The sequence below is a fragment of the Hyperolius riggenbachi genome, chromosome 7 (genome assembly GCF_040937935.1).
Source record: "Hyperolius riggenbachi isolate aHypRig1 chromosome 7, aHypRig1.pri, whole genome shotgun sequence".
Lineage (NCBI taxonomy): Eukaryota > Metazoa > Chordata > Amphibia > Anura > Hyperoliidae > Hyperolius > Hyperolius riggenbachi.
Genome location: NC_090652.1, coordinates 160,827,893 through 160,840,776, shown reverse-complemented (window position 1 = coordinate 160,840,776; position 12,884 = coordinate 160,827,893). Strand labels below are relative to the sequence as shown.

Here is a 12,884-nt window from a genome sequence, read left to right as displayed (position 1 = left end):
TTCCGGGTCAAAGAGTTCACTTGCTGACTTGTGTCAGGGAGTGAATAAAAAAAAAACGCTCGGCAAAATCGCTTAGAAAAGTGCTTTTAACAAAACCGCATTGCCCACCAAAGCACCGGGAGAGAAAAAAGAAAATGCCTCTAAAAAAGCCCAACACGGACGGACACGCGAGCGGAACACAATGAGAACGAGGCCAAAGGGTTTGGTGCACACCAAGAGCGCTTCTGAGTGCTTTTAAAAATGCCAGCACTTTAAAAATAGCTTGGCTCATGTATTTGAATGGGATGGAACACACCAGAGCGATGTGATTTTCTCCCAAACGCAAACGCGGGTCCTGAAGCATTTCTGCTGATTTCTGAGGCGATTCAGCCTCAATGTTAAGTATAGGAAAGTGGAAAATAGCTCTGAAAAGTGCTAGATCAGAGCGATTTTCCAAGCCTTTTTGTTACAGAAGCTGTTCAGTTACAGCCCTACTATAACAAAAAAAAAAAACCCGCTACACCAAAACGCTCCAGAAAATCGCTAGGGATGATTAAAATAATGCCTAGAATCGCCTAGATTAGAAAAATTACTTCAAAAAGCGCTGAGCGTTTGCGATTATGCTAGCGCTTTTTGGTGTCTACGTGCCCTTACAGACATCAGAATTAGTAGGCCTGAGACACACTGCCAAGCGTTTTGCGATGCATTTGTGATTTGAAAAATGCATTCCCATTGACTTAAATGAGAATTGTAGAAAAATAATTTTGAAAAATTGTGGCAAAATTGATTGTGGCGATTTAACTGTGATTCTCATTTAAGTCATTTGGAATGCATTTTTCAAAATACAAATGTATCGCAAATCTCTTAGGCGATTTTACGCAATGTGAAATCGCACTGCAAAATTCAGATTATATATTCCTAGCGTTTGCTTGTAAACTCAGGCAATTTTTACAGTAGGTAATGATTTTCAGTGACTATGGCTATCATTCATATAGGTGCAGTCGGTAGTGTGGGAAAACACCGTTCTTCTCCGCAACCGGTACTTAAGACTTCTGGGTGGTCATTCATAAAGAAGGTGCCTGTTGCGGTAGAAGTGCGGAGGTTTTCTGGAGGAAGCTGGCGGAAGACATGCGGAAACATAAAAGCTGCCCGATTCCCTCCGTGCTGCTTGGGAGGTCCGTCCCATTCATTTACACGTATTCCGCCCGCCTATCGCTACTGTCGAGCAAGCGGTATTTTCCTTCTGCATACCGCTTGCTCTAATCTTTATGAATGGACGTGTTTGTAACTTTTTCTAGATAAATCTAGAAAAACTCCGCACAAGGCGGAAATGTATCGCTCTGTCAGCTTTTCATGCGGAAAGAGCCTTTATGAATGGGGATTTTGCAGAGTGTTCGGTAAAGTCACCGGTATTAAGCATTTCCGCATGCGGAAATGCTTTATGAATGATAGCCAAATTGCGGCATGCGATAAAGTAGGGCATGCACCCAGTTTTTAAAGCAAAAATCACATCCCTAAAAGGCAAAAGTTCTGAAATCACAGTAGGCCCACAGTAAAGTATTATGTGAGTTTTCTTGTGCATTTTCGCATTGCGGCAAAGACGCACACGATTTTGACAAGTGTGACCCCTACCTTATGGCTTTTTCACCCAAATGGCTGACAGCAGTATTTTGCTTCTCAGACACTCCTGTTTATTTGCTGGTTGCTTGCAGCTGGTCAAAAAGATGCAAATAATACTGAGTTGTTGCAGAATTATACACATTTTGTATGCAAATATATGCAGCATGAAAATGGACCAATAAAATGTCCCCAATGTAGAATTCCCCAATTTATGCAGCATTATCATGCTGCATAAATTTGCTGTCACAATTTGCATAGTTCTGCATCAAGCTGGAATAATTTGCATGTCATTGATCATTCCGAAGTATTTGCGTCATTTTGAGCTTCTATAGTAAGGCCTCTTTTCCACGGACTGTTGAACTGTGTGCTCAGCAAGCAGTTGCCAGGCTGCAGTGAGCAGTTTTCAGACAGCAGTGAGCAGTTACCAGGCAGCAGCAAGCAGTTGTGAGCGTTTGAAAGGCATTTCACTGCCTATTAAGGCCTCTTTTCCACGACCTGTTTCTAGGCAGTGAAATGCCTCTCAAACTCTCACAACTGCTCACTGCTGCCTGGTAGCTGCTTGTCGCTGCCTGGTAACTGCTCACTGCTGCCTGGCAACTGCTTGCTGAGCACACAGCTCAACAGTTCGTGGAAAATAGGCCTAAGGCCCCGTTCAGACTGCAGAACGCAGACCGCAACGCATGCGGACCGCAACGCGTACGAACGCACGCCATCCGCGTTCGTATGCGTTGCGTGGCTGATCCCATCACTGAAAAGTGAATGGGACAGCCATGCGTTTTGGCAAAAAATGCGTGCAGCATGCGTTCCCGGACCGCACAGGTCCGGAACGCATGCAGTGTGAACATCAGACATTGCACTCTATGCAATGTCTGATGTCGTGCGTGTCGGCCACCTGCACGCGTTTCCAAAACGCGGCTGGAAACGCGTGCAGTGTGAACGGGGCCTAACAGTCCATGGAAAAAAAGGCCTAAGGCCTGGTTTTCACTTGTGCGTTTTGTGTCAGATTTTTCTCTCAGAAAATTTGCATTGATTTTGCAACTAATGGTAGTGAATCAGGCTGTTTCCATTCAATGCAAAAAATTTTATGCGTTCATACGGGTGAAAAAAATCTGAGGTCCTGTATCATTTTTGGACATCACGTACGATTCGCGTACAATGCTTTGTATAGGCAAAGCTCAAAAATTTGCATTAGATCCATGGTTACAGGAAGTTGTCAACAGTCATGACTAAGCTGTTACTAGGCAGATTATGTTATATTTAACTAATGCATAAAAATGTGCACGCAAATTTTCACCAATCAGAAAAATCTTATACGATTTTTTGCAGGCAAAAATTTCACGCTATAGTGGAAACGTAGCCTTACTCCCACTCCCCCTGCTGTTGTAATAAGGGCCCATTTCCACGAACTGTTGAACTGTGTGGTCAGCAAGCAGTTACCAGGCAGCAGTGAGCAGTTACCAGGCAGCAGTGAGCAGCTGTGAGAGTTTGAGAGGCATTTCACTGCCTATCAACACTCCGTGGAAAAGAGACCTTAAAACTTCAATGAATGTGATTGGGCAGAGGCATTTCACTGCCTATCAACAGTCCGTGGAAAAGAGACCTTAAATCTTCAATGAATGTAATTGGGCAGAGGTGGTGCATACTTAATTAGCAAACATGTGATTTGAAGCCTCCTGTGTGAGTGCACATAAATAGCAGTCTTCAGGGCTAGCCTCTTATACTTAAAGTTTATTCAGGTTGTTGATGGGTGGTTTTAGAACTGCTAAGCCTTTTTTAAGAGGGTTATATTTTAAAAGTAGCAAGTTATTGATGGGTTGTACTACTACAGGCATTATGATGCCTGCTTTGAGGATTGACTGTATTGTTAATGCCAGGTAAAAAAAGTGTGTGTGTGTGTGTGTGTGTGTGTGTGTGTGTGTGTGTGTGTGTGTGTGTGTGTGTGTGTGTGTGTGTGTGTGTGTGTGTGTGTGTGTGTGTGTGTGTGTGTGTGTGTGTGTGTGTGTGTGTGTGTGTGTGTGTGTGTGTGTGTGTGTGTGTGTGTGTGTGTGTGTGTGTGTGTGTGTGTGTGTGTGTGTGTGTGTGTGTGTGCTTTATTTATTTTACTTTACTTCCTATACAGGTTTTTACTTATCAGCTGTCTACTCTTTGCTGTGTGTAATGCTGCTCAGGTGCTGGACTTCCCAGGTTAGTGGCTGACTAGTTTGCATGTGTGTGGTGGTGTTATCCTATAACTGTGTGGCTATTTTTCCACTCTCTGGGTTGATAACATTTCCTTTTCTATGTGCAGTGGAACTGTGTGCTCAGGGCTCTTTCACGTTACATAATGTTTGCAGGAGCTAATTTCCTGTAAATGTTATGATCTGTGGATGTTGGGATGGTGCAATGCTGATTAGTGGTTTTTGATATCGTCACCTGATGGCAGATTAATAAAAGCTCCCGGCTATGTTGTACTGCAACATGCCAAAATGCAGTGTTGGATGTGAAAGGTAAAATTAGTCTATGGTTTTCATTTTACCTTCGTTAATGCAAAGCATGTCCAAATGCCAGAAATTGGCTCTGGTGTGAAAAAGCCATCCGCAAGCTGTGACCAGGCAGCAGTAACAAGTTAAAGGCAGCAGTAAGCAGTTGCCAGGCAGCAATAAGCAGTTGAGTTTGATGGCATTCACTGCTTGTCAACTGCCCATGGGAAAGAGGCCTTAATCTGATCAGTTGTATGGGAAGATTGTGGGGTTAGCTCAGAGGGGCTGGATGTGATTAATTCTCCTGACATATTGGGCTCCATCCAATGAGTTACTGCATGTGTTAACCAAATGTTGGGAAAACTACTGAATGAATTGGGACCATATTCACAATGTTTTCTGCCTGAAACTGTTTCTGGATCACAAGTGATACAAAGAAAGTAACATGTCAGTAAATATTCTTTAGACTTAAAAAAAATGAAATTCATGAGTGCATTTTTTTTAATTTGTATATCTTCAAATTACATGTACTCCAGAGCCTTTTTTGTGTTTGCTGGACTTACATTTTCACAACTTTTTTCCTCTCTTCTGCATTTTTACAGAACATGACTTTTTCACTAACTGCTTTTTACTGAACTCTACTCGCACACATTTGTGACTGCGAGTAAAAAAAATATGGAAATTACCACCATCGGCAACTTCTCCTTAAAGTGGACCTGAACCCTAGCATAGGACAGAAGGAAACTGAGAAATGCACCATGTGTATTTAGAGAGTTTAGCCTGTGTAATTCTTTCTTTTGTCTAATAGCATTGTAATCTAATTTCTCCTGTCACAACTGCCTATGGCAGATAAGCCTATTTAAAGCACTGAATGTTAATACTGCTTCCATGAAAACTTGTAGATTTGTATCAGCTGTAACAAAGACCAGTGGTGTAGCTTAGGAGTTCTGGGCCCCGATGCAAGTTTTACAATGGTGCCCCAAGCACTCTATACATAGCAATTGATACGGCACACCAAAGCCTGCTAATGGCAACTACAGTGTCTGAGGTGCAAGAAGGGGATGGGGAGCAGTTTAATGATTACCACTATTCAAAGTATCTATAGAAGTGATTTTTATGAGCACAGGACCAATAGAGGTAATATTGTAGTTGAGGGCGGGCCCTTTGGGGCCCCTCTGGCCCACAGGCCCCGATGTGGTCGCAACCCCATTGCTATGCACCTGACAAAGACCTTTTTTGTTTAAAAATTATGTTTATCTTTTAGAGCAGAGATGACTTCTGAGTCCAGGTCCGCTTGTTTTACCACGTGTATTGTACATAGAGCCCATTGTGACTAGCATGTGCATAAGGAGCTAAGGCAGGACTTCATTATGTTATCACTTCTCTAGACATTCTCCAATATAGTTGATACAATTAGTTTAATGACAGGGCAAATGGTCAACTTGTGCAATTTATTAGCCAGTAAGCTTGCATACTTAAGCCTGGTACACACCATGCAATTTCCTGTCAGATGGGTCCAGTCTTATTTTCGATCGTTTATCTGATCAATTTGCATAGCATTGATCAGAAAATCGATCGGATCTGTCAAGCTATATATCGACACATCTGATGGGAAATTGCATAGTGTATAACAGGCATTAGATTCTTGTTGCCGATCTGTTAAAGGGGCACTATGGCATAAAATTTAAAATATGCATAAACATAGACAAACTTTTTTCCTAGAGTGAAATGATCCATAAATTACCCTTTTTATTTATCTAGATTTGGAGGACAAAAATCAGGGGAAAAAAAATCTCTATCTATCCTGAGGCATCGTTGTACCTCTTGTGTGGCCTGTCCTCTATGCCCCTTTGTGTCCCCTTTTTGTCCCCCTGTGTACTCCTCTGCATGGGCACAGTACAGGGAGTCCCTGACATTGTGGCGGGTTGGAGGTTCGTATTGGTAGGCTTTCACAAGTCAGGAACATTTGGACTAAGATGCAGTGACTTTCCCCCCACTTTTGGGGTAGAAAAAGTGAGTCGTAAGGGGCCCATACACTGAGCCAATTATCGTCCGATTGAAATTTCAATTGCCCAATCGATTTGCGGCTGCTTTCTATCGCTATCAATCGGACATGATAAATCTAGGTGGATCTGTTGAGATGGCTTATCATTTTGCATTGGACCTAATGAAAATCTGATGGCAAACGCTCCCCCCCAATAGATTTCATGCTGAGATCTATTGGTAATCTGTTCCTAGTAAAATGTTCCTAAACACATCAGATCTATCTGATGCTAATCTGAGTTTATGGCCACCTTTATAGTCCTAAAAATACAGTGCTTTTCTCCCATTTTGCAGTCACAGTAGGTAGTAATCTGACAGAAGTGACAGGTTTTGGACTAGTCCATCTCTTCATAGGGTATTCTCAGCAAGGCTTTTCTTTATAAAGACATTCCTTAAAAATGATTTAAACGATGATGCTGGCCAGCTTTCCCTGCTCTCTACAGGGTTTTTTTTTTTGGTTTTTTTTGTTTTGAGTTGGACAGAGCTGCCATTCACGAAGTGCTTTTGAAAATAAATCCCTGAGAATCCCCTATGAAGCGATGGACTAGTCCAAAACCTGTTGCTTCTGTCAGATTTCTACTACCTACTGTAAGTGACAGCAACATAGGAAAGCAATTTTATAGCTCATTTTTACTCTGGGGAATTTTTTTTGCCATAGTGCTCCGCTCCCTTAAAAGGAAACATCCATATCCTTCTCAGTTTAGGTTCCCTTTAAACAATACCAGTTGCCTTGTAGTTCTGCTGATCTCTTTGCTGCAATAGTGGATGAATCGCACACCTGAAACAAGCATGCAGCTAATCCAATCTGACTTCAGTCAGAGCACCTGCTCTGCATGCTTACAGTGAATGTAGATGAGCGTAATGACTTAATTACGATTTCGCGAAATTTCACGTAATTAGTGTAATTACGATTCTGGCCGTAAGTACATAATCGTTATGAAGGATTTCACGAAATTCCGCGTAAGCATAATTTTCGCATTACAGTGGGTATCGCGAAATTACATTTGCCTTGCATGCAACCATTTGTAAGCGTAGTTGCATAACGTAATTTCGCAATAGTTCATATAACTGTAAGCGTTAATTTTCGCATTACGGAATGCTATTTCGCATATATAATTCGCCATGTAGTGATATTTCGCATCAAAATTCGCCATGCAGACGAAAATGCCTTTGGCGAAAATTCGCGAGCAACCCTGCTAACAAGTAATTACGAAATTCGTGAAATTACGTTATGGTTTAACGAAAAATTACGTTATGAACGAAACGCAAAATTACGCATTGAAAATTACGCTTAAGGTATTTTCAATTACGATTTTAATGGTAATTACGCTACCATAATGTCGCATCGTAATAGCAAATTTCGCATGCGTAATTATAGTAACGCAAAATTTCAAAAATTTCAGCTCAACACTAAGTGAATGGGAACTGCGTTTAAAAAGAGATACTTACCCAAGGAGGGGGAAGGCTCTGGGTCCTATAGAGCCTTCTGGCTCCTCTCCTGGTCCCCTCTTTCCAGTGCTGACTCACTAAATTAGTCAAAGTCTTCAGGGAGCCCGAGTGCTTCTGAAGTAGGGCAGCCCTGTACTGCGCCTGCACAAGCATGCTCTCTTGCACGCTCACGTGTGCAGTATGGAGCCGCATGTCTTTGGGAGGACACTGCTCCCGAAGACTTCTAAATGCCCTTTCGGCGGGGGATTGAAATGCAGGGGGTTGTGAGCCAGCACAGGATAGAGTACCCAGAGAGGAGACGGAAGGCTCTATATGACCCAGAGCCTTCCCTCTCCTTAGGTAGGTTTTTTTTTTTTTTTTTTTTTTTATATGCAGTTCCCATTCACTTTAATCAGGGGCTGTGGCTGAAGTATTACACAGGATCAGCAGGAGAGTCAGGCAACTGGTATTTTAAAAAAAATAAATGTCCTCCTCAGTTTAGGTTCCCTTAAGTGTTACAATGTTAGCCTCACCTGTCGGAGCTATTGTATTCACTATAGCAGGGTGCCTACCTGAGCAGTGAAATCTGGCAACTTGACAAGAATTTGAGTTCTCAGGGAAAACTACATTTATAAAGCATGTCTGACATAGCGATAAGGTCTGTATAAACTACTGGTACTTATCCGTTAGCCGGGCACATCCGGCAGATGGCGCTGTTGATGATAATTCCAATCATAATTACTTCACGTCAACCTGTGAATGTAAACGCCGGATGCGCCCGGCTTAAACAGATCAAGCCGCCGGCTTGTTTCGTGTCTCGCTCTTCTCCCCCTCTTGCCCTCTCTCCTATAGAACACTGGGGAGGGGACATGCGTGTCCCCCCAGAGTCATTAGTTGCAATGCCGCAACGAACGACTCTGGGGGCCACGCTTGTCCCCTCCCCAAGGCTCATACGAGAGGGCAAGAGGGGGAGGAGAGCGAGACAGTCACGAAGCAAGCCAGTGGCTTGATCTGTTTAAGCCGGGCGCATTCGGCGTTTACATTCACAGGTTGACGTGAAGTAATTATGATTGGAATTATCAACAGCACCACCTGCCGGATGTGCCCGGCTAACGGATAAGTACCAAACTACTATTAAAGTTAACTTTTCTGTGGGGTTTTCTTTTTATAGTAGACCTGAACTCAGAACATCCTCTGCTCTAAAATATACACACCAGCATAACCTTTAAACTAAAAACTTTTGTTACAGCTGATAAAAATTCTTAAATCCATGCAGTTTCTACTTCCTGATTCATGGAAGCAGACCTATTAACGTCCTGCACTTTCACTACACATTTGTATTGTGCTTTTCTCCTGGTGGACTGTGCAAGAGCTGCAGCTGCTAGGACACTTCATAGGCAGCAGTGGCGTTGCTAGAGTCTTTGATCCGGGGCACTACCCCTGAACCTGTTGCCATGGTGCCCTGGGTCAGATTTTAGCGGCAGAAGGGGGTACTGGGGGAAAGCAGGCATAGTGTAGTTTAAAACTCGCCTTCCAGTCCCCACAGGCGCAGCCTCAATCTCCTTCTGGCATCTGTTGCCTTGGTTGCAGTGCCCCGTGTGTTGTAACCAATGTCATCACAGGGGAGCTGTTACCAATGCAAGGGACGCCAGGACAGGAAGTAGGAAGGAGATGGGAGTGTGTGCCGGGTCAGTTGAGCTTTCTTAACTACACTATGCCCACTCCCCCACCGCTGTGCCCCATCTCCTCAGTCTGGCGCCCTGGGGCACCTTCCTATCTAACCTATAATGGGACACCTACTGATAAACAGCAAAGCACCCCCAGCCTAGCAAAGCCTCCTGGTCCCAGCCCAGCAAAGTGTATAGTAAAGCCCCCAGCAAGTTACCTAGCAAAGCCAGGCTAGCACAGAATCGCTGCCAGCACAGCATAACCACCAGCCAGGTCAGCATAGCATAACCACCCGCCAGGCAACCCAGCACACAGGCCAGCTGAGTACAGCACACAGGCCAGCTGAGGACAAGACAGAAGAGGCTTAATTATGTGAAATGCTGCCTATTGAATAGAAGTTATGCCACTATGTTAATGTACATTTGGCCCACCTACAACCATGCCTGCTTTCCATTGCATTTTGTTACACAATCCTTCCCTCTTGGTGCCCTGGATCTCCCAGAAACCTAGAAATGCCTTGCCCAAGGGTACCTACTGAATAGGTGCTGGCTTACTGAACAGGAAGAGCTGATTTGAACTCTGGTCTCCTGTGTCAGAGCCCTTTGACATGGCAGGTGGCTGGATAGTGTACTGGTAATCATCTGACGCAGGGAAGAGATCAAATTACTTGTTTAGGCACAAATAAGGGGGGGGGGGGGGGGTTAAACAGGCTAAACTCTCTAAATGCATACAGGGTGCATTTTTTTCTGTCCTGTGCAAGAGTTTAGGTCCACTTTAATATGTACATGGCTTAGAAGTTATCAATGATCTTGCTTGTACAACAATCTATGTAGTAGGGTGAACTAAGTGAACATACTTTGATCTCAAGCTTTAGGCAATCTCTTCCTTCATAATACTACATAACTAGAATTGAAAGATTGTCAGGAGCTAAAGAGAAACTCCAACCTAGAATTGAACTTTATCCCAGTCAGTAGCTGATACCCCCTTTTACATGAGAAATATGATTTTCACAAACCATCAGGGGGCGCTGTGTGACTGATTTTGTGCTGAAAACCCTCCCACAAGAAGCTCTCTGAGTACCACGGTACTCTGGGCAAACTGCCACAATGTAACAATGTTCACAGACAGGAATTAGCTGTTTACAGCTGTCTCTAACAGCCAAAACAGCTAGGGGCAGCTACATAACCTGCCCACAGTAAAAATGTCACAATGTAATGTCAGACTGTAAATCGGGGAGAGGAAAGATTTTACAATGAGCAAACACTGACTAAATCATTTATACATAATTATGGTAAAAAATGAAGCAATTTTTTTTACTACATTCCTCTTTAATGTTCCATAACTCCTGGTATAGTAAACAGTTGTGGTACTCTGAGGAATGCATGAGCTATGGGGGGTGACATGGGTAAGTCAACCCCCACCTCAGCCAACAAGTTGTAATGTAGATTAATGGTGGAGCTATGCATAGCGCTCAATGTGTTATGGTGTTGTCAGATGTTCAAAATTAATTTTGGGAATGGAAATTGCACCTTCTGATGCTACTATAAATTTTTTTTTTTTTTTTTTTTTTAGGGTCCAAATCTTGTTTGGATGATGGTGGGATTAAAATGACAAAACCTGAGAACCTACTCCTGAATACCTGGAGAAGTCTTCGTATTGTTGGTAGGAAAGCTCTTTCTTGTGTGGTGGTTTAAACTCAGTGATGGAGGATTCTAGACTTTGAGTTTAGAATGGTCAGTTATCTAGAAAAGTGTCGTCCAACAGTTTGGTGTGAGGGACTCCAAATAAAATCTATAACTCCAATCATAATTCATCCATACTGGGGATTCTTCCAGCCTCCCATTCTTGGCCTGTGGTCCCTCAGTACCTTGAGATGTTGCCTCTTAAAATCTGACTGGGCTCAACTACAGTGCATACTGTCCAGTCCATGTGCCTCCTGTATTGTGTCCCCAAGTGTTTGTGCACAGCAGCCATAGTGGGAGCATTCCTGGCCATGACTGCTGTGCACAGATGGGACAGAGCATGCACCATAGCAGCAACAGTATGGGGGGGGGGAGGGGTAGGGGCCAGAGTTCAAAGGTACTTGGGAGCTCAAGGAAGCCTTGGGTATTTATAGATCCTGCTAGGTTTGAGCTCGGGTGTGTTCTTATTACAGCCTAAAGGCTCGTACACATGCCTGACGTAAGGCAACGACTGGTCCGTCACCTCCCACTGGGCGGGTTTTCAGCAGACAGTACAGCGTGTAGTCTGTCGGACTGATGAGGCTGTTTCTGAGCGATCTGCCGGGCAGATCGCTCAGAAACAGCCTTATCAGTCCACTGACTGTACACGTTGTACTGTCTGCAGAAAACCCGCCCAGCGGGAGGTGACGGACCCGTCGTTGCCTTACGTCAGACGTGTGTACCTGTCTTAATAAGGCTGGACTGCTTATGCCTTAAATTCAGTCTCACAAGGGGATAATTGCATACCTCCCAACATTTTTGAGATAACGGACATCTTTAAAAGCGCATACACACGTTGTACTTTTTCAAACGATGGGGTGGTCGTTCTGATGACAGTTGCAGTACAAGCTGTCGGACTTGTCATTTGAAAAGGTACAGCATGTACGTGCCTTAAGATGTGCCCCTGCCATACCCCTAGTCATGAATACCATAAGGAATTCATAAGAAATTTTATAATTCAAACCATAACTGGTCCATTATCACTCTTTTCTTAACATTTGAAAAAATATATCAATGTAAAAGATGATCATAGTTTGGCATGTCGGTCTTTCTAATAAACTTGTATATAGAGATATCAAAATCCGTCCTGAAAGAGGGACTGGGTTCCAAAAGACAGTTGGGAGCTGTACTGGAGAAACGCACAGACCATGAGTTTCACACTTCCTTAGTCCAGTTTAACCCTTTGCCTGCCAAGCACATCCCTAGTACATTCCGTCAGACAAGGAATCCTACTGCCAAGAACATGCCTAGTATGGGTTTTTTTTTTTTTTTGCTTTGGCACTGCCTGTTTTTCTTCTTGCTGTTTGCTGCAATGATCTTCTGCAGGCAGCATATAAAGCCCTAGGGAACAAGCTTCTCAGCTCTGATTTCAAGCAGAGGCTCTTGATTGCCCTGCCACATGACCCCCAAGCACAGCGGGAGACGCAGAGCTGTAATTCTAGCAGGCCTGGATTTACATCACTGCAACCTATAGGCACATATGTTCTGGCACCCTCCATGACCCTACAAACCCACCAAACTGCACAAAATGTGGGCTGGCACAGCTGTTACTAGTCATAGGTAGTTACAGTTGCCCCTACAATTAGGTGGCCGGAGGTACTCAGTATTAAGTAGCTAATAGTGCCCCCAACTGAAGGGAGATCTTGTCAGTGGAATTTCAAGAGCTGGGTGATTAACCTCTCATTTACACTGATTAGGCCTCTGAAGAGGGAGGTGCTTGAGAGGTGAGTGAGCTGCCTTTCCATCAGGCACCTGTAGGCACGTGCCTTATGGTAAATCCAGCCCTGAATCCTAGCATTTAGCAGCTGTAACTGTGGTGGGGGGACATCCAACAATTAAGGGGCTGTGTGGGCACAGGATGTCTGCAGGGGACCATTAGACTTCTATATTTTCCTCCCTGTAGCCCCTACAGTACTGTTTTCAGTCAAACTTTGTCTACACAATTTTAGAGAAATGTCATTTCATG

General features: G+C 43.7%; 1 protein-coding gene across 4 annotated transcripts in view; it reads left to right on the top strand.

The window, feature by feature from the left end:
- The first annotated feature begins 3,087 nt into the window (after nucleotides 1–3,087).
- The window catches only part of ZP2 (zona pellucida glycoprotein 2), a 55,935-nt gene continuing 46,138 nt past the window's right edge, over nucleotides 3,088–12,884 (top strand). Inside the window, exons 1-3 of one of the 4 annotated variants that reach the window (XM_068246869.1) lie at nucleotides 3,088–3,217; nucleotides 3,719–3,783; nucleotides 10,770–10,859. In XM_068246869.1, coding sequence (XP_068102970.1) covers nucleotides 3,216–3,217; nucleotides 3,719–3,783; nucleotides 10,770–10,859 — 157 coding nt within the window. In that variant the 5' untranslated portion in view covers nucleotides 3,088–3,215. The other 3 variants (XM_068246870.1, XM_068246871.1, XM_068246873.1) reach the window with 3 other exon arrangements.